This window comes from Dasypus novemcinctus, chromosome 19 (genome assembly GCF_030445035.2).
Source record: "Dasypus novemcinctus isolate mDasNov1 chromosome 19, mDasNov1.1.hap2, whole genome shotgun sequence".
NCBI classification, from domain to species: domain Eukaryota; kingdom Metazoa; phylum Chordata; class Mammalia; order Cingulata; family Dasypodidae; genus Dasypus; species Dasypus novemcinctus.
Genome location: NC_080691.1, coordinates 51372362 through 51392152, shown reverse-complemented (window position 1 = coordinate 51392152; position 19791 = coordinate 51372362). Strand labels below are relative to the sequence as shown.

Below are 19791 nucleotides of genomic sequence, written 5' to 3'. Positions count from 1 at the left end.
AAAGAAACACAGATTCCCGGTGCTGCTGATAAGGATAGAAGTGGTCACAGAAGAACACACAGTGAGTGGCCACAGAGAGCAGATAACCTGGGGGGGGGATGCAGTGGAGAGAAATAAATAAAAAATAAATCTTAAAAAAAAAAAGATTGAAGATAGACCTCTACCTTACAACATAAACAAAAATTAATTCAAAATGGAGCAAATATAACCACCAAAATTATTAAAATCCTAGAAGAAAATGGAAACATCTTCAGGACCTAGTGTTAAGCAATGGTTTTTTAGACATCACACCAAAAGCACAAGCAACAGAAGAAAGAATAGGTAAATGGGAATTAGTTAAAATTAAAAGCTTTTGTGCATCAAAGGACTTTATCAAGAAAATAAAAAGACAACCTACAGAATGGGAAAAAAATTTGGAAATCATATACTTGATAAGAGTATATATTCTTTATATATCCAAAATACATAAAGAACTCCTACAACTCAAAAACAAAAAGAGGAACAACCCAACTGAAAAGTGGGAGAAATACTTGAATAGACAGTTCTTCAAAGAGGATATACAAATGGACAATAAACACATGAATAGACATTCAAAATCAGTCATCAGGAAAATGCAAATCAAAAGCAGAATGAGGCACTTGCTTTGGTAGGTCATAAACTGAAATTGAAATGATAGATTAGTATGGTCCCTGTGCAAGGATTGCTTTGGTAGGTCATAAACTGAAATTGAAATGATAGATTAGTATGGTCCCTGTGCAAGGATGACAAACAAATTTGCTAAGCAGTCCACATTTTTGTACACTGTGGGTGGTTGGGTTAGTGTTTGAAAAAAAAACAACAGAAGACTCTGAAAACCTCAGTGTTGATCTCACCTATGATATTCAGTTTTTCACAGCTATAGTTTATAGGCAAGCAACACGCAGCAAACTGTTTGAGGTGGATATGAAAATTGCTGCAATGCTGCAAAAAGAGAGCAACTCCATCAACTACTACCTACGCATGTGCTTCAGAAAAAAGAAAAAGCATTCAACAGAAGGTGTCAGATTGACAGCCCTGAATGACAGCATCTTTGACTTGTCTATGGGCAGTGATAATGGCATGTCAACACCTTCACCTAATGGTGCTATGAAGACAAGTCCATTGAATAGTTCTGGCAGTTCTCAGGTCAGAAACAGTCCTGCTCCGGCTGTAACAGTAGCATCTGTGACCGACATAACAGGTCACTGATGTTTCTGTGAATTCCAGTGAAAGTTTGGGGTATATTGAGTGAAAGCATTCCTCCAACTGGCACCCAACCAGCCATTTCCCCACCATCAAATCTAGTGGTCTCCAGAGTTGTTTCTTCAACTTGTCTGGAAAACCAATCACCTAGCCCTTTAGGAAATGCAGCAATAAAAATACCTCATCCTATAGTAGCAATCAAGAGGACATCCTGACCTCATAAAGAAGAGAGTCCCAAGAAAAATCAAGACAGAAGAGGATAAAATCAGTGAAGATGTGAACTGTCTTGCTTTGAGTGAACGTTATGAAACAGAAATGAAGAAACAACTTGACCAGGCAAGTACAACGCAATCAGAAACTATTCAGAGGGAAGCAGACTTGGCCCAGTGGTTAGGGCGTCCATCTACCACATGGGAGGTCCGTGGTTCAAACCCTGGGCCTCCTTGACCTGCGTGGAGCTGGCCCATGCGCAGTGCTGATGTGCACAAGGAGTGCCGTGCCATGCAGGGGTGTCCCCCACATAGGGGAGCCCCAAGCACAAGGAGTGTGCCCCATAAGGAGAGCTGCCCAGCATGAAAGAAAGTGCAGCTTGCCTAGGAATGGAGCTGCCTACACGGAGAGCTGACACAACAAGATGACGCAACAAAAAGAAACACAGATTCCCGTGCCACTGACAACAACAGAAGTGGACAAAGAAGACAATGCAGCAAATAGACACAGAGAGCAGACAACGGGGCGGGGAGAGAATGGGAGAGAAGTAAATAAATGAATCTTAATAAAAAAAAAAAAAAGAAACTATTCCGAGGCTTCTCTATTGGCCTCACAGAAAACATCCAGTACAGACCTTTCTGATAGCCTTACTCTCCCTGTGGATCCAATTTCTATTATAAAGAAATATAATAAAACAGCTCGAATTGGTAAAAACAAAAAAGGAAGCAAACAAAAAACTATTATTAGAAAAAAAGGAAAGTAAGTGTTGGTGAGGGTACAGAGAAATAGGAATCCCCATAGATTGTTGGTAGGAATGCCAAATGGTGTCGATCCTATGGAAAACAGTTTGGTGGTTCCTTGGAAAGTCAAGTGTAAAATTACCATATGATCCTGCAAACCCAGTGTCGTAGCTATATACCTAAAGAACTGAAATCAGGGTCTCAAACAGATATTTGTGAACTAATGTTCATAAAGGCATTATTCACAATTGCCAAAAGGTGGAAACTATCCTACATGAATGGATAAACAAAATGTGGTACATCATACAGTAGATATTCATCATTAAGAAAAACTGAATTGCTGGGACGTGGTACAACCTATGTTGTGTGAAATAAGCAAGATACAAATGGACAAAATAATCTCATTTATATGAAATAAGAAGAAAAGGCAAATTCATATAGTCAGAAACTAGAATACAGGTTACCAGTGGCTGGGTGGCAGGGAATGAGGAGTTAATGTTTAATTGGCACAGAGTTTATGTTTGGGGTGATGGAAAAGTTTTGGCAATGGATGATGGTGATGGAGGCACAACTTTGTGAATGTAATTAACACACTGAATTGTATATTTGAAAGTAGATAAAATGGGAAATTTTCGGTTGTATATATAAATTATGAGAAAAAACAATAGAACTATACAACACAAAACAAGAACCCTAATGTAAACTATAGTATATAGTTAATAGTATAATTATAATAATATTGTTACATCAATTGTAATGAAAGTATCACACTAATGGAAATGTTAATAGTAGTGAAAACTGCATATGTATGTGGGGGTATATAGGAACTCTGTAATTTCTGCGTGATTTTTCTGGAAACCTATAACCACTCTAGTTAAAAAAAATACATGGGGTGGCGGACTTGGCCCAGTGGTTAGGGCATCTGTCTACCACATGGGAGGTCCGCGGTTCAAACCCCGGGCCTCCTTGACCCATATGAAGCTGACCCATGCGCAATGCTGATGCGCGCAAGGAGTACCCTGTCATGCAGGGTGCGCCCCGTAAGGAGAGCCGCCCAGCGCCAAAGAAAGTGCAGCCTGCCTAAGAATGGTGCCACCCACACGGAGAAATGACACAAGATGACGCAGCAATTCCCGTGCCTCTGACAACAACAGAAGCGGACAAAGAAGATGCAGCAAAATAGACACAGGGAACAGACAACTGGGGTGGAGGGACGAGGAGAGAAATAAATAAATAAATAAATAAATAAATCTTATAAAAAAAATACATGGGAGTGGATGTGACTCAAGCAGTTGAGTGCCTGCCTCCTATATGGCAGGTCCCAGGTTCGGTTTCTGGTGCTTTCTAAAGAATACAAGCAGGCAACCAGTAGACACAATGAGCAGAGATAGTGACCAGACAGAGGGAGCCATCTGGGGGGCGGGAAATACAAAAGTGGGGAAAACATCCAGAAAATCACAAGTGCTAGCGAGGATGCAGAGAAATAGGAAATTTAGTACATTGTTCGTGGAAATGCAGAATGGTGCTGCTGCTAAGGAAAATATTTTGGCAATTCTTCAGATATGCCAGCAATCATACCCTTCTAATGATTTACAGAAAAAATGTTTAGATGTCACCTTAAAAATGCACAAGACTGGGATGCTGCAGGTTGCCCAACCTTATGAACTTGTAAAAATACTAAAAAAACCCCAGTGAATTCGACACTTTAAAAGGGTGAATTATATAGTATGTAAATTACATCTCAATTCATATATATATGTACAGAAGGGGCACAGAGTAGATGACCAACCATTCCACTCTGCCTGTGACTGAAGAGGCTGCTGGGGACACTGGATTTTCAATGCTAAACTTGGGAAAGTCTTGGGGGAAATAGGACAAGTTGGTCACTTTTGTGAAAATAAAAATGTATTTTTGGGAGAATGAGGGCAAAAAAACATTTGAAGGAAACTGGTCTGAATAACTATCACAACACAGGACCTGAAACCCTGTCCGTAGGAGACACTCCTTTGTAGAACTTGCTCACTTCCTGCATTGCATCCCTACCCTAAGTTTCTGTCTCCGCCACAGAGACAAGGGGTGTGTACAAGGGCCTGGCACTCAGTAGGCCTTAGTAGATGCCAGTCCACTCTCTCTGAGGCTCATGACAGAAGTTGTCCACCTTCTTGTGAACCACTGGGGTTCAGGGTTTTTGTCACCTGCCGGCCTTTCTTCCCCAGGGACACAGGAAACGGTTACATAGGTCCAACCAGCAGATCTTTCACCTTCCTAGAAGTACCCTCAAGATGCTTCTCTGGCCTAGCTTGTCTCCTCAAGTTTGTCTGACGTCAAACTTCCCGGAATAATCTGGGCTATGTCCTCCTGGGAGGAGATAGGGCTGTCGACCAAAACAAACAAACAAACAAACAAACCAATGTTTAAAAACTAAAAATGGTTTAGTTTTCATACATCCCCAACTGCTACAAAATACAGCCAATTGGTAGGATATGAAATGCTAAGAGTCTAACAGAGAGAAGCAGAGGTGAAAGTGAAAGTTTTCAACATTAAATTTAGGATTTCATAGCTTTATTGAACCATTTGCAAATTGGGCAACATCCCATTTAGAAAGTAGAAGGGAGCTCCATGGGGGGGGGGGGTTAAAGAGGGAGCTCATAGAAGGCAGATGTGGATGCAAGTGAGGAAATGTTCTGGTTGCCTAACATTAAGTTTCCAATTTACATGGTGGGGGCGGAGCACATATACATTGATTAGTGTGCTATATTTGTCCATTCTGATAAGCTATCTCTAGTTGAGTTTATTGCCAGGTATTGCTAATCTGCAGTTCCGTAGGATGTGTTTCCTTTTCTTTGAGAGCCCAGCAGGTGAATTGTTTTTGTCTTTTAGAAAGTCCTTCTGGGAAAGGGATCCCTTCCAGTACTGCCCAAGGCAGGCGGCCGTTTTATTTTACTTAGTCTACCCCGTCAGCCTTCGGATGCGGATATCTGGCACACAGTAGGTGCTCATAAATATTTGACAATCTCTCCATAGATCACCCCCTGTCGATAGCTTGCACCTTCGCCCGGCAACCCGGACGGGTCCAAATCTCTGGACTTGGAGAGATTTGCAAACAGTAGGGTCGCAAGAAAGGCTGATGGCCAGGAACAGACCTGCCGGAGTCGGCAGTTGGAGCTCTCGGGTACCGTCTGGGTTCCGGGCGGGGCAAGCAGCCCAGCTGGGAGTCGTGTGCGGGCTTCCAAAAGCCCGGGGTCAAAGAGCAGATCCCGCGCGAGTACGAGACCGGGGACTCTATTTCCCACAATGCCCGCGCGCGACTCCATTTCCCACAATGCCTGCTCCGCTTCCGTCGCGGCTGCAGCGCAGCCGAGGATTTAGGGCTTGGGCCTGGCGCTGCGGTTGAAGCGGCGGCGGCGGCAGCGGCGGCGGCGGCGGGGGCGGGGGCCGAGCGGGACGCGGGCAGCTGGAGCGGGGGGCCGGCATGGACGTTTCAGGGCAGGAGACCGACTGGCGGAGCACCGCCTTCAGGCAGAAGCTGGTCAGTCAAATGTGAGTAGGGGCCGGGGGCTTGGGTGGGATCGTCGGACTCCCCCCCCCCCCCCAGCCCCCCTTCTCGCGGCGGGCGAGGCCCGGGCCGGACCCGAGGGAGACCCAGGGCGCCGAGACACCGAAGGCGGCGGAGACCCTCATGGATTCCAGGGCGCCGCCTTCTAGGGCTCCCGCCCCCGTTCTCGGCCGACATGGACAGCTTGTTAGCGTTCCTGGGGCCGAACGCTGCAAACCGATGAGCCCTGGCTTATGACTCATCGTCCTGGGCTTTCTCAGTCGTCATTTTGTGTGCCTCGGATTCAGACTTTCCCTCGCTTTGAATCACACTGCATACGAAAAGGGTAGGGGATAGCCCGTAATGGGTTTAGCAGGGTTTGAGTACTCCGTGGGTCGTCTTCCAGAAAAACGTTTCAGGGTGAGAGGTAGAGATTGGAGGAGGGGAAATGGAAGATGCGGTTGGGAGGGTAGGTGTTTGGATTGTGGGCGGTGGGACGGAGAATCTAAAGGGTGATCCCTAGACGAGCTGTGGACTTCGCCGAGGGTTGGCAGGAAGTGGCTGTGGGTTCTGGAGGAGGGAGTGAGCAGCTGGGGTTAGTGCCTCCTCAGCCTTAAGCGAAACTCCCGATCCCCTCACTACCGACCGCTTGTTTGTTTTAGCAGACTTTTATTGAGCTCACCTGCTGCTGTGCTATCTGCAGATTTGCAGGAGGCACAGCTCGGAAAGGAACAGTTGCCGTGCAGTCTTACCGGTGCAGCATAAGGCAGTGGATACTGCAGGGGCTTCCCAGAAGACGGGGCAGTTAGCTTGGATAGGCCAAGAGCAGCAGCCTTGTGGAGTAGGTGGTGAATAAATTTGAGTCCTAGAAAGCGGAGTAGGAGTGCGAAGGGCCACCGTCAATCTAAGCTGAGCCGCTGGGATGCGTGCTCGCTCACTGCACAGGGGACTTGCCGGTACTCTTTGAGTTCTGGGGTTTGAGGAGTAAGAGAGGACAGGAGATGATAAGGGAATGAGGGTGAGTGTTATGGAGTTGAGCCTGTATTTGGCATGTGGCCTGCTTTGAGGTAGTGAAACACCAGAGTTGGGAGGATCCCCAAGTCCCTGGACACAGGAAAAGAGATGCTTCTGAGAGGCCCATTAGGAAGCCTTTATGAAAAATTTAAGCTATCGGGGAGTTGGGGTCCTTTCCTTTTTCCTCTCAGGATTCCCAGTCCTAGATCAATACCTGTCACATTGCTCTGTAATATGATCATGGAATGACCTAGTTAGGTGAGAGATCTGCATTAGATGATGGTAGAAACTGAAAGAGGAAGATTCCAGAGAGAGGGGAGAGCATACACTGTCTTTGATGACTAACTGATTGGGGGAGGTGCAGCAGTGTGGAAGGAAGGAAGTGGGACTGAATGCCGGGAAACTGATTGGTACAGTGGAAGGAGCGTGGGAACATAGAATTAGTGCTTCTGGGCACTGCTGTGAAGTGGCCTCAGGATGATTCTGCATCTTGCAGAAGCTGGGTTTTGTGGCTGCACTCAAAGGCGGATGTGTTGGTTGGGAAGTTGTCTGTAGGTGAAATCCTGGAGGGTGGATCCTTTTGCATCTCCTGCAAGAGAAACCCCCAGGGCAAGGATTCCTCTTTGGGAAAGCCTAGAATTTAAGAACATTAAGAATAAGATGTCATCAAAGGAAACCGGAGAGGATAATAGAGCTGGAAGGGCAAATGAGGAGTTTCTGGGTGTTGAGGCTGACTGGAGAATTTATAATCCAGCTTCTTTTTGCTTCCGGGAGAACTGTTTTTGGCCTGATCACTGCTTGCGTGTTTATATTAATGTTCTGTTGTGGCTGTCACAAATCACCACAAATTTGGCAGCTTAGAAAACACGATTTATTATCTGATAGTTGCTGTAGGTCAGAGGTTCAGGTAGGCTCAGCTGGGTTTTCAGCTTGAGGCCAAAATCAAGGTGCTGGTAGACCTCATTTCTTACTAGAGGCTCTGGGGAAGAATCTCATTCTGAGATCTTTCTGGTTGTTAGCAAATTCAGTTCCTTGCAGGACTGCGGTCCTCTTTCCTAACTGGCTGTCAGCCAGTGGGTCAGTCTTTGTCCCTTGAGACTGCTGGCATGAGTTCTTAGGGTTTCCATGTTGCCCCTCTGACTAGGGTGGGTGGAATCCCTCTCTGGCTTCTGGGATGAGAACTTCTGCTACATCTCTCGAACTCCAGCCAGAGAAAATTCTCCGCTTTTGAAGGCATGTGTGATTAGATTGGAGCCACTCAGAAAATCCAAGATAATCTCCCTGTTTTAAAGTCCATAACCTTAATTACATCTACAAAGTCCCTTTTGCCTTGTATTGTAGCATATGCAGGTTCCAGGGCATAGAGCATGGGCATCTTTTGGGAGGCCATCCTGCCCACCACAGCTAGCATGAGTGGATTGCCTTAGGTTGCCTTCCAAATGCGATTTGGTTATCCTCAGATTTGTTTCTTTTCTCTCTGGGGATCACTTTTAAATGAAAATTATAATTCTTGGTGACTTGATTTACGTTTTTTACAGTTAAAAAAAAGAGGATTTGCATTAGGTTATTCTACATGTCTTTAATTCTAACTTCCGCTGGTGTTTATGCTGCTTTTAAAAGTCAGCCATCTTGGGAAATGTTTTGAACCCAGGTAATTTATAGTTGAGTGAGGGAGTAAAGGAAGCATAACAAAGAACTGGGAGGCTCTGAGGGAAGGAAAGCATCTGACAGTTCACTGTCTCCATCTAGGTCTTAGGAATCCCCCCAGAGCCTACATACTGCTGCAGAGCTCAGGCACACTTGTCTCCCAGCTGCCACTGAAAAAAAGCAAATTGGAGTTGGGGTGTTTAGCAGAGCCATGAATGAACGCTGACATGGAGACTGTAGTCCAGTCTCCTCTTAGCCCTCCACTGCCTCCGCCTCTTCCTGGCATGTCCTGGCCTGCTGCCTCCCCTGGCTTCCTTGCTCTCCTGGCCTCCCCTTCCCAGCCTCCTCCCCCAGCAGCACAGCTTGAGTGGCTCACACCACCGCCTGGCTGAAAGCCCTGAAAGCCCATCGGTGAGATCCCTTAGAACTTAAAATGAAACTCCAGATATCCCACCCTCCCAGGCCCTACCCACCCACCTCTTCTGTACTTCCGCCCTGTTCTAGCCTCTCTGGAAAAGGTCTTCTAGCTTCTTGTGTGTTTTAAGCTCTGTCAGGATTATTCTTCCTTTGGTCTCTCTTCTTAAATACTTAGGTTCCTTCCTTGCCTTCCTTGATGCTGTTATCACCATCCATTTTGGCTTTCTTCTTAGGACCCCAGACTTAATAGCACCCCATGTGTAAAAACCCTGGTGAAGAATGTGGGCCCCTCTTGCAGTACAGTGACCTTTACCCAAGCTCGTGTAACTCTTACTTTCTCCGCTTAACTGAGTGACCTTAGGGGGATACTTAACCTTTCTGAATCGCATCCCTCGCCTGTAAATTGGACAGAGAATCCTATCTGTCTAGCAGGGATGGTGGGAAGGAAAATAAAGGGGCCTCTGTACAGTTCCGTGGCATCTCCCTGCATCCCTGCAGGAGCGGGAGCTTCAGTAGCCTTGGAAAGTGAGAGACTCTATACCTTGTTAGGGAAGTTGTCTGACGCTTGAGGCATCCTTGGGGGGAGGGTAGTTAGTGAGACTTGGTAGTTTCAGATCTAATCTTCGTGGGACCCCAGTCTGCCTGCAGAGACCCCAGGAGAAGCTGCCTTTAGAGCCCCCTGAACTGGTCTTTGTGGGTCTTGGGCCTTGCTTGTGGGATTGTTGGTAAATCTTGAGCATCTACAGGCTCCCAAGCACAAGCATGGGTATGTAGTGACTGGCCTGGCAAAGAATAGGCTCACAGGAAATAATTAATCAGTGAGTGAATGAAAGGACTTAAGTAATTTCTTCCCAGTTCTTTTTATTTTTTCTTCTACCTTATTCTTGGGATTTTATCCCTCCTACCCTCAGGACAGCAGATTGTAAATCTTGCCATAAAATATCTGTTGGGCCAAACAATGCAGAGAAGAAGGTCCCAGGTGGGGAAGGGCAGCTCCGAGTTGGGGTTCTTGTTAAGTGCCAGGATGAAGTCATGGAGAGCGTGGGGGGAAGTTGGCAGCAGATAGGTCCAGCACCTCTTCAGGTGAAGCCCCTGAGGGAGACGGGAGTTCCAGGCCTGAGACTTAGAAGACATACGGCGAGGTCAGCCTACCTGGAAGGAGTGCTTCTTCAACCAGAAATAAAGTAAAACAAAACAACAAATATAAGAAAACATGGTACAGAAAACCGGAAAATTTCCCAGTTCCCGAGAGACCTGTGGAAGGATAGACTTGCCCTCACCTTGTAGTCCAGGGCCTCTCTTGGATGTTGCTCACAGGCACAAGGCAGCATGTCTCTCACTGGTTCCCTTCTCAGGCCCCCTGTCTTACGGAATAAGAGGTTGTAGAGAGTGCTTCTTGTGTTGGACCTCTGCTGAGCTTTCTCTGTGGTTTGTCCTATGCAGTCCTCCCCCCAGCCCTTGCTCCTCAAGTGCTTTTCTGGCCCTTGTATTCCAGTGGGGGAAGACTGTCAAGCCCTGCTGCTTTTGTCATAGCCAGTCATTATCTCAGGCCACTGTGCCCACTAGCTGACAGGGTTTCTGCATATAACCCATTGCTGGAAAGTCCACTCCCTGAGGCAGGGACCCTGTTTTTCTAACTGCCTTGTTCCTAGGTGCCTGCTCCTGATGGGCAACTGAGGGTTGTTTGTTGAGCCACTGACTTCACATTCCCGACCTGTGGCCCTGCTGCCTGTAGACCTGTAGTGACAGCGACTGAGGGAACGTGTGCCGCTGTGTGCCTGCAGTCATCTGCCCCGGAGCCCAGGGTCTTCTCAGCAGCAGCTGCTGTGGAGTGAGCTAGTGCCAGTGCCCAGCCCTGCAGTGGAGTTGGCTTCACATTTGCCCTGTCGTAGGTGTACTTGTTACTCCCATTTTTTGGATGAGGAAACAGGCATAGAGGAGGGACTGCTGCTGCCTATACGTATTTTGCACATTACAAATGAATGCTTGCTGAACCACAGCAGGGCTGGAGAAGCAAACCACCTTTTAATGTTTGTAAGAAAAATAGCACCTTTATTTTGGGTTGGGGGGAAGGGTGGTAGCCCAAGGTTACCCTAAGCTGCATGCCCTGGGAGACCCAGTTAGAGGAGTCTGCTGCTGGTGGGCATCCTGTTTGCAATTTTAGCAACTCCCCCTGGGTCATCATCCCCCAAACAATAGAAGAAGAACCAACCAGCAAATCCCAGATTGCTCTCTGGCCCTTATACAAGTGTACAACAGGTAAACCCAAACCTCTCGGCTTTCCTGTTGCAATAGACTCTACCACCTGCCACAGAGCTGCCAGTGTGGATTTTCTTACCTCCAATTCCTGATCAGAAGTCTTTAAGCTGTTCTCATTTGTGATGATCCGGCTGTGACTAGTCCAGGGCCTGTGTGGGGAGTTCTGGGTGGAAAGACCAGAACTAGTTGTTTACTTTTCCTGCCACCTATGACAGCAGAGTCCGGGAGTACCCGGGTTGAAAGCATTCTTCAGGGGCAGCCATTTTAGCTAAATACCCACAGGGTAAATTTCCTAAGAAATTCTGGTGAATTTTTTAAAAACTCTTGGAAAGTATAAATCATAAAGCGAAGTAGTTTTAAAAGACCCCAATGACCATGTCCCCACCACTCAGCTTCATCAGCTCTCAACTCATTTCACCCATCCCCCTCCCCCACAATGTGTTTTTTTGTTTTTGTTTTTTCAACTTCACAACATAAAAAGACAAAAGGCAGCCCAACAAATCTTGGAAGCACCACTTTAAAAAATCCCAACAAGGCACACCTATCTTATTCAATCCTAATAAACTCACTTGTTTCTCTAGTGTTCTGAAAGATGAATAAATGAGCACAGATAGGTCAGATGACTCCACAATGCTTTTGATTGCTCAGAATGTCTTAGTGGCTGCAGCCTGGTGTAGGTTCAGCTCTGAGCCTGGTTCCCTCCACTGGGGCTGCCTGCCTTCTGCCCTTACTCCAGCCCCACTGCACTGCCCCTTGCCCCTTACTCTCTGTTCCTCTGCCTGAAAGACTGTCCTTGCAGTGGCTGAGCAGCTGACCCAGCAGCTGATGCAGCCTTCCTCCCAGGAGCTAGGCCTCTTTCCCACTCTCTCTGCCTTTTGCGTTCATGTTCCTGATGTGCCAGTGAACCCGTGAACACGTGCCTTTCTCCCCCAATTTGAACTCAGGGCAGTAACACCATGAGTCTTTCTGTGTATTTTACATTTTTTAGAGCAGTTGCAGGTTTATAGAAAAACCAAGCAGGGAGTACAGAGTTCCTATATACTGCCCCCACACATAGTTTTCCCTATTACTAACATTTTGCATTAGTGTGGTACATTTGCCACAATTGACGAACCAATATTATTATAGTTATGTAATTAATTATAGTTCATTAGGCTCACATTCTTCATTTTTTAATAGAAAAGTTGTAGGTTTATAGAAAAATCCTGCATATACCATCCCATTAACATCTTGGATTAGTGCACGTTTGTTACAGTTCAATGAAGGAACCTTTTTATAATTGTATTATTAACTATAGTCCATCACTTACAGTAGGGTCCACTGTGTGTGTTTTTTTTTTTAAGACTTATTTATTTATTCCCCACCGCTGTCTATTCTCTGTGTCCATTCTCTGTATGTTCTTCTGTCTGCTTGTCTTCTCTTAAGGTGGCATCAGGAACTGATCCTGGGATCTTCTGGAGTGGGAGAGAGGTGCCCCATCTCTTGTGCCACCTCAGGTCCTTGGTCTGCTGCGTCTCTTATTATGGCCTCTCCTCTGTGTCTCTTTTTGTTGCGTCATCTTGCTGCACCAGCTTTCTGCTCAGGCCAGCTCGCTGCGCGGGCCAGCTCTCCTGTGTGGGCCAACACTCTGGTCAAGCCAGTGTGCCTTCTCTAGGAGGCCCTGGAACTTGAACCCTGGATGTGTCCCATATGGTAGATGGGAGCCCAGTTGCTTGAGCTACATCTGCTTCCCCACTGTGCTTTTTAAAGTGTTTTTTAATTTTTAAAAAAAGTTAAAATTTTTTTTTTATTCTAGTAACATACCCTAAAATTTCCCCTTTTAACCACACATTCAAATATGTATTTCAGTGCTGTTAATTACATTCAAAATGTTGTGCTACCATCAACACCATCTATTACCAGAACTTTTCCAATCACCCTCTACAGAAGCTCTGTACTCTTTAAGACAGTAACTCTCCATTCCCTTCCCCTACTACTGCTCCTGGTAACCTGAATTCTAATTTATGGCTCTGAATTTGTGTATTCTAATTATTTCATGTAAGTGGTGTCATACAATATTTGGCCTTTTGTATCTGGTTGTTTTGCTCCATGTGATGTTTTCATGGTTCCTCCATGTTTTAACAGGTGTCAGAACTTCGTTCTGTTTTATGACTGAATAATATTCTACTGCGTGGATAGACCACAGTTGTTTATCCATTCCTTTGTTGATAGTCACTTGGGTTCCCTCCATCTTTTTGCTATTGTGAATAATGCTGCTATGAACATTGGTGTGCAAATATCTGTTTGGGTCCCTGCTTTTAGTTTTTTGGGCGAAGGCCTAGAAGTGTGATTAGTGGGTCATATGGTAATTTTGTACTTAACTTTCTGAAACGAGTAAACTGTTTCCACAGTGGCGGTAACATTTAACATTCCCACCAATAATGTATGGGGGTTCCTGTTTTTCTGCATCTACAATGCTTGTTATTTTATTTTGAATAATAGATGTTCAGGTGACTGTGATGTGGTAGCTCATTGTGGTTTTGATTCTCATTTCCCTAATGGCTAATGATGAGCATCTTTTTATGTGTTTATTGGCCACTTGTATATTTTCTTTGGAAAAATGTCTGTTCAAGTCCTTTGCCCTGGCTGTTGTTTTGTTATGAGTTATATTAGTTCTTTATTTATTCTGGATGTTAAACCCTTATCAAGTATATGGTTTCTAAGTATTTTCTCTCATTCTGTAGTCTGTAGGTTGCCTTTTCACTTTCTTGGTAACCACAAGCTCCTGGTTTTTTTGTTTTGTTTTGTTTTTAAATAAAGTTAGAGCATTTGTAGGTTTACAGAAAAACCATGCAAAAAGTATAGAGTTCCCACATATATGGTTTTAACTATTAACAACACTTGCATTGGTGTGGTCTCTTCTTATAATTGATGAAACAATGCTATTATAGTTGTACTATTAATTATATCCCATATTACAGTAGGGTTCCTCTTTGTGTTGTACAGGTCTGTGTTCTTTGTCTGCTTTTTTTTTCCTTTGTTTTTTTAATTTTTGCTTTATTTTTGTTTTTTTTTTTAATTATTTTTTGTTTGTTTGCTTTTAAGTTTTGGTAACATCAGGAGTGTTTTTGAATCAGTCAGGTCTTGCCTGGCTGGTCGGGTGGTGGCACACAGGACTCACTGGTCTGTGCGATGCAGGTTCCTGGGCCCTGCTGCGTGCCCCACCAGGTGCCAAGGTGATAGTGGAGTCACCCCAAAAGGGCCGTTCACCTGAGTTAGAAAAAGTAGTAACACCCCTCGATGATGCAAGGAAGCCCCCATCTTCATAAGCTTCTGCCAACAGTACATAAATTAGAGCCCCTTTTCCGGAAGGTAGTTTGGCAGTCCCCTTTAGCTCAGTGACCTTAAAATGGCCATTTCCTTTGACTCTTAGTTCCTGCTTCTAGGAATTTAGTCCAAGGATATAGTCAAAAAGTGCTGAAAGGTGATGAGGTTACTCATTGCCATGTCATCTCAGTAGTAGGAAATTTGAAACAAACCAGCTGTGGGGGCTTGGTGAGGTTTATTATTGTAGTTGCAAGTGGTGGGGTTCTGTGTGCTCCAAAGCCCATTGCTATCAAGAAGAGCAGATTACCAAGCAGGATGTATGGTGGGGGCTGAGTTTTGCTAAGTAGATATTTTTATCTGGTGATCCGAGTTATTGTAATTTTCTTTGTATTTTTTTTTCCATAAAGGCCGATTTAGCTTTTATATTTCCCATGGCCCCTCATCCACCATCACCCATTGTCTCTCATCCCATGGATGCCTTTCTTTTCCCAGGCTATTAAACATCTCCAGTCAGACACAAGGCTTTTTTTTTTTTTTGTATTTTTAATGATTAAAGCAATAAATATCTAAAACTATAGCTTCTTGAAGAACCTCTTGTTTTTGCTTACCTTGTACCTTTATTCAAACTCGACCCTGGCCTCCTGCCGGGCTTTGCATGTAAGAGCAGGGCCTCTGAAGACATCCTGTTGATAGCAGTTTTGTCCAGGGGAATATGCCGAGTACCTTGTGGGCTTGAAGTGATTGTGAGCATAAACTGTCACAAAAAAACTTGATCTTTGACCTCCTGGTAATTTCCTTCTTGCCCACTTTTTTTGTCACTTTGTAGGGCTAGGAAGCCATTCCAGCCTTCAGAGCACGGCCATGGGGGCTGTCTGCAGAGCCGTCATCCCTGTTCTTCATGATGACAGCTTTGCAGCCAGGGTAGCATCCAACCACGACGAGCACCACCTTGTCCGGTTTCATGAACTTGCACATTTCTCCAGCAACCATTGAGGCCTTCAGCAGAAAGCTCTTTGTACTTTTCAGTACGTGTGTGTGTATTTTGTTAAATAATGATTGCCTACTTCTTTTGTAATCAGAAATCTTTTGAAGAGGAGGTGGTGTCGCCCCGCCTCCCCTCCCCCCCGCAGGTCTGGTCTGGAGGTGAACCATGGTCATAGATAGCTCCCTCGAGTGGATCAGGGAATCACCATGTGCTCTGAGTTCAGAGCAGATGCCCTCTCAAACCTGTTATGCTTCGGTGCCAGATCACCCTTCCTAGGATGATTCTACCTCTTCCCTCCCTGTTAAGCATCTCTAGGCACTCTTCCTTTCTACCTGAAACTGTCCTTCCAGGTGACCTCCCTCCCTGTTTGATGTGAGATCCCTAGCCAGACCCTTCCTGCCCACATCGGTTCCTCCTCTTCCTCCCACAGCTGCCCTCCTGTTTTCCCAACTACTGAAGTTTTGACTGTGACCTCATCTCCTGACGACTCTACCCACGGTACAGCCTCCTTGCTCTGAGTCCATGGAGCCCATACTGGGTGCATGAACTGTACAGATGAACTAGTTTTGCTGTTTTTACATTTACTATTATTATTGGCCTCGCCAACAGTAGGATAAATTCCTTGGGGGTGGGTCCCGATCTTATACAACCCAGCGTTTTCTTTGGCTCCTAGTGCAGTGCCGTAGCATAGGCCGGGTACTCGGTATTTGCAGACAGGTTGTGGAGAGCAGTGGTGTCACTTCCCAGAGGGCTTTCTCCAGTAGTGGTTCTTTAACACTGAATTACTTTTTTTTTTTTTTTTTTTAGTTTTTAATTTTGAGAATGTTTCAAACATACAGAGAAGCTGCAAGGCTACTACAAAGCCCACAGGCACCACCTTCCCTTGGCATCCCTGGTGGCTAGCACTGGCCCACTTTGGGGTTTGCATACCTTCTAATGCATTACAGCCAATACCATCTTCTGGACCCTGCTCCTTTTTAGCCCTTGGCCCTACTTCTCTTAGCTCTCAGCCTGGGAAGCCAGTGGAGAGGGGATGGGACCTGTAGGGAACAGGAGTGAGATGATACCTGGGGTGCAGATCAGGAAGAGGGACAGTCAGGGGCATCTAAGCTGAGGGCCCAGGGCCGAAACAGATCCCTGTGCCTCGGGGGTGCCTGTTTTTCTAGCTGGTGCATCCCTTACCCTTTTGTACCTGCAGGCTTGTGGGGGGAGGGGGTGATGAAGGGTGGGACAGTGAGGTAGTGCTGGTTGGTTAAGAACTGACTCATCCCACATTCCCAGCTCTGTGCTGCTCTGCTCTCCCCTCTTGCCATTGCAACTTCCTCCTCACTGGAGTTGATGTTGGAGGAAGATGATCTGGCTGCTGTGTGGGGAAGAGAGGCCCTATTAAAGTAGAAAGAGCAGCAGACTTGCTCTCAGAGCTCTGGGTAGATAACTGTGGACTCTCCAGTGCTGTCTGCTCTGACTCACACTGGGGAGGAATCATGCTGGTGAACATGCCGCGTGAATCAGTGCCCAGCACTCTGTAGGAGGAATTCAGGCAAGAGGCCTGGGGTCTGCAAACCAAAGATGGGGCAGGATCCTGGGGCCTCGGGTTTGGGGATATTCCCTTTTTTCTCATATTTTTTATTTATTTTGAAGTAAGACATAGTCCAGTAAGTGATATGGATCTTCAGTGTAAATGCCATGACCCAGCATCCAGCAGCCTCCTTGTGCGCCATCTCTTCTGACTGCTGCAGCCATGGAGACGTTTCACCCGTTCTGTCATTGGAGTCACACAGCGAGTCTTGTCTGGCTTTTTTCATTCAGCATCAGGCTGTGAAATTCATCTTCACGGGTGCATTTGTTCTTATTTATGCTATGTGTTATTCTACTGTATGGCTCCACTACAGATTACTTTTGTATGCTTGATGGGCATTTGGGTTAGTTCCAGGTGCTGGCACCATGACTACAGCTGCCAGGAATGTGCTGGGGATTATGTGCCCTCATTCTGGGGTATGTTCCCAGGAGAGGAGTGGCTTGCTGGATCAGGGTATGTGGTGAGCAGCTTGGGGAGATAGGCCTGTCTTCCTCAGTAGTTTTGCCAGTTGATGTTCCCACCATCAGCGTAAGAGCATTCCACTTGCTGGACATGCTTTCTTGCACTTGGCATTGTCCAGGTACCTGTATTTGTAACACCCCCTTGGTGATTTGGCTCAAATTTGAGAACCACTGGGTACAGTGAAAATTGGAATGGAAGGAATGATTTCCTTGGGAGAGGCCCTGTAAGGAAAGAGGTGGTGACCACGTGCGTGCATATATGTCCAGGCATGTGCGAGAGGGTGGGAGGGAAGGAGCAGAGACTGGGGTAGATGAGCCCTCCTCTGGGCTAATCTAAGGGTGGGATGCAAAATGATGATGGGTGGAGTTTGTGGGGGTGATGAGGCCCCAAGGACAAATGTCCAACAGTGAGGGGAGCATGGAAAGTATTCTTGGAAGGACCACCAACTGCACACAGGAAGCGGCCATCCTGGGCGGAGGCCGAGGTACAGAACATCTCCACATCTCTGCAAGTGAGAGAGCAAGGGGAGGCAGCATAGGGTGCCCGGGGGCAGGGAGTGCTGGGGGTGTGTGGTGGAGCACAATAGGACCTAGCTGTCCCATGAAATCAAGTCTTGTCACCGGTTCCTATTGTGGCAGCGGATTCAGTGCTTCTGGGTGTAGTACTTTATTCCTGCCCAGATAACATTGAAGAGAATTTGAAAACAGGAAGGTGTTTTACGTCATCCCTTTGCCCAGGGATGGCTGTTACTGACATTTTAATCTGTTTGCTCCAGCCCTGTTTCTGGGTGCATAAAGCTTTATATATATATATACATGTGTGTGCAGTTTATTAGAAATAGAAATACATAGGTATCCTTTTTTTAAAAAATGGAATCAAGCTGTAAATGTTAGCTCAGGTTTTGTTTTTTTTTTAAAGATTTATTTCTCTTCCCTTCTTCCCTATTTTCTGCTCTTTGTGTCCATTCGCTGTGTGTTTTTCTGTGTCCACTTGCGTTATCCGGTGGTACTGGGAAACTGCGTCTCTTTATTGTTGCATTATCTTGTTGCGTCAGCTCTCCGTGTGTGTGGTGCCACTCCTGGGTGGGCTGCTCTTTTTTCACGTGGAGTGACTCTCCTTGCGGGGTGCACACCTTGCATGTGGGGCACCTCTATGTGGGGGTGCTCCTGTGTCGCACGGCACTCCTTGCGTGCGGCCGCACTGTGTGTGGGCCAGCTTAACGCACTAGTCAGGAGGCCCTGGACTCTCCATGTAGTAGACGGATGCTCTATCAATTGGACCACGTCCACTTCCCATTTGGTCAGTTTTGAGTTGTGTGCTTCTCACACGCGTGTTGTGTTCATCTCCTTGGGTGGGCTCTGGCTGGGACCTGGGTCCCCAGCGGCAAGCAGCTACCAACCAGGTTTGGCTGAGGTGTGGCCTGTATCAGCCATCATTTGGGCTCTGGGCCTTTTTGGGATAGCCAGGCTCAGGGTAGCTATGATCTTGTTTTGACGTTATGGGAGTAGGCTTTTTTTAAAAAACTTTTACCAGGGGTGAGCCTGCAGCCAAGTGACTCAAGAGTACGTGGTCATTCCCTGTGAGAGGACCCTGCTGCCCCATTGGAGGGGACACTCTGCAGAAAGATTCCTTCAGGCCCCTGGCCCAGCCATCCCGTGTTCTGAGATGGACATTTTATTATATTTTTTAACAAGTTTTAAAAATGGGCCTTTCCGAATGTTCACAGAAATAGAGATAATAGAAAAATGGCCTCCCAAGTACTCGAAGACTTAGAAACTCAGGGCCTTTGTTTCATCTGTCATCCCCTCCCTTCGTTATTTTAAATCACATTCTAGACCTTATGGAATTTCAACTGTGAATACCTGTGTACAGATCTCTAACAGACAAGCCCCCCACCCAGCACCACAAAATCCTGTGAGCTCAGCATTTTACTAAAGGCTCGGGTTGGCAGAGTGCATCCTTATGCTGTGCTTGCCTGGTGGTGCATGAGACATGCTGGGGGCTGCCACCTGAGGGAGTTGGGAGCCTTTGGCCTCTCACATAGACAGGGATCCATCTCCAGGCCTCGCCAGCTTTCCTGGTTCATTCAGGGTCTAGCCAACAGATGCATCGTCTTCTGCAGCAGCTTACTAAGGTTGGCAGCATTTTCTTCAGGTGGCATTCTTTCATTGATCTAGTTCATTGGGAATTGTGATATCTTAACCAAACAAATGTAGAGAAATGTGAAGACAAAATGTTTAAAGTTCTTGCATTTGATTAAATTTCTTGTAGGAAAAAATAAAAATAGACTGCTACATGTAGGTGGGTGGTTAAATTCTGAAATAGGTCTTAAAAACTGCTTTTATGTTTCCTTAAAAAGTCAGAGAACCAGAATGCAGAAGCTAGCTAACAAGGACAAGGAAGACATAGTAGTCTG

General features: G+C 46.0%; 1 protein-coding gene, 1 long non-coding RNA gene and 1 pseudogene across 5 annotated transcripts in view; 2 read left to right on the top strand and 1 right to left on the bottom strand.

Annotated features, from left to right (window-relative positions):
* Nucleotides 1-701: 701 nt before the first annotated feature.
* Nucleotides 702-796, top strand: LOC111761276 (U6 spliceosomal RNA; annotated as a pseudogene).
* Nucleotides 797-5513: 4717 nt separating this feature from the next.
* MED15 (mediator complex subunit 15) overlaps nt 5514-19791 on the top strand; it is a 65056-nt gene continuing 50778 nt past the window's right edge. For 3 of the 4 annotated variants that reach the window (XM_058281788.2, XM_058281787.2, XM_023585354.3), the window contains exon 1: nt 5532-5711. In XM_058281788.2, the coding sequence (XP_058137771.1) occupies nt 5644-5711 (68 nt within the window). In that variant the 5' untranslated portion in view covers nt 5532-5643. Of the gene's footprint in view, nt 5712-19791 lie in introns of all 4 variants that reach the window. The other variant, XM_004480974.5, reaches the window with a different exon arrangement.
* On the bottom strand, nt 9697-11197 carry LOC139436988 (uncharacterized). Its single transcript, XR_011646539.1, has 3 exons — nt 11123-11197; nt 10065-10148; nt 9697-9951 (listed from the first exon to the last, which is right to left on the bottom strand). It is a non-coding gene; the product is annotated as an uncharacterized lncRNA (long non-coding RNA).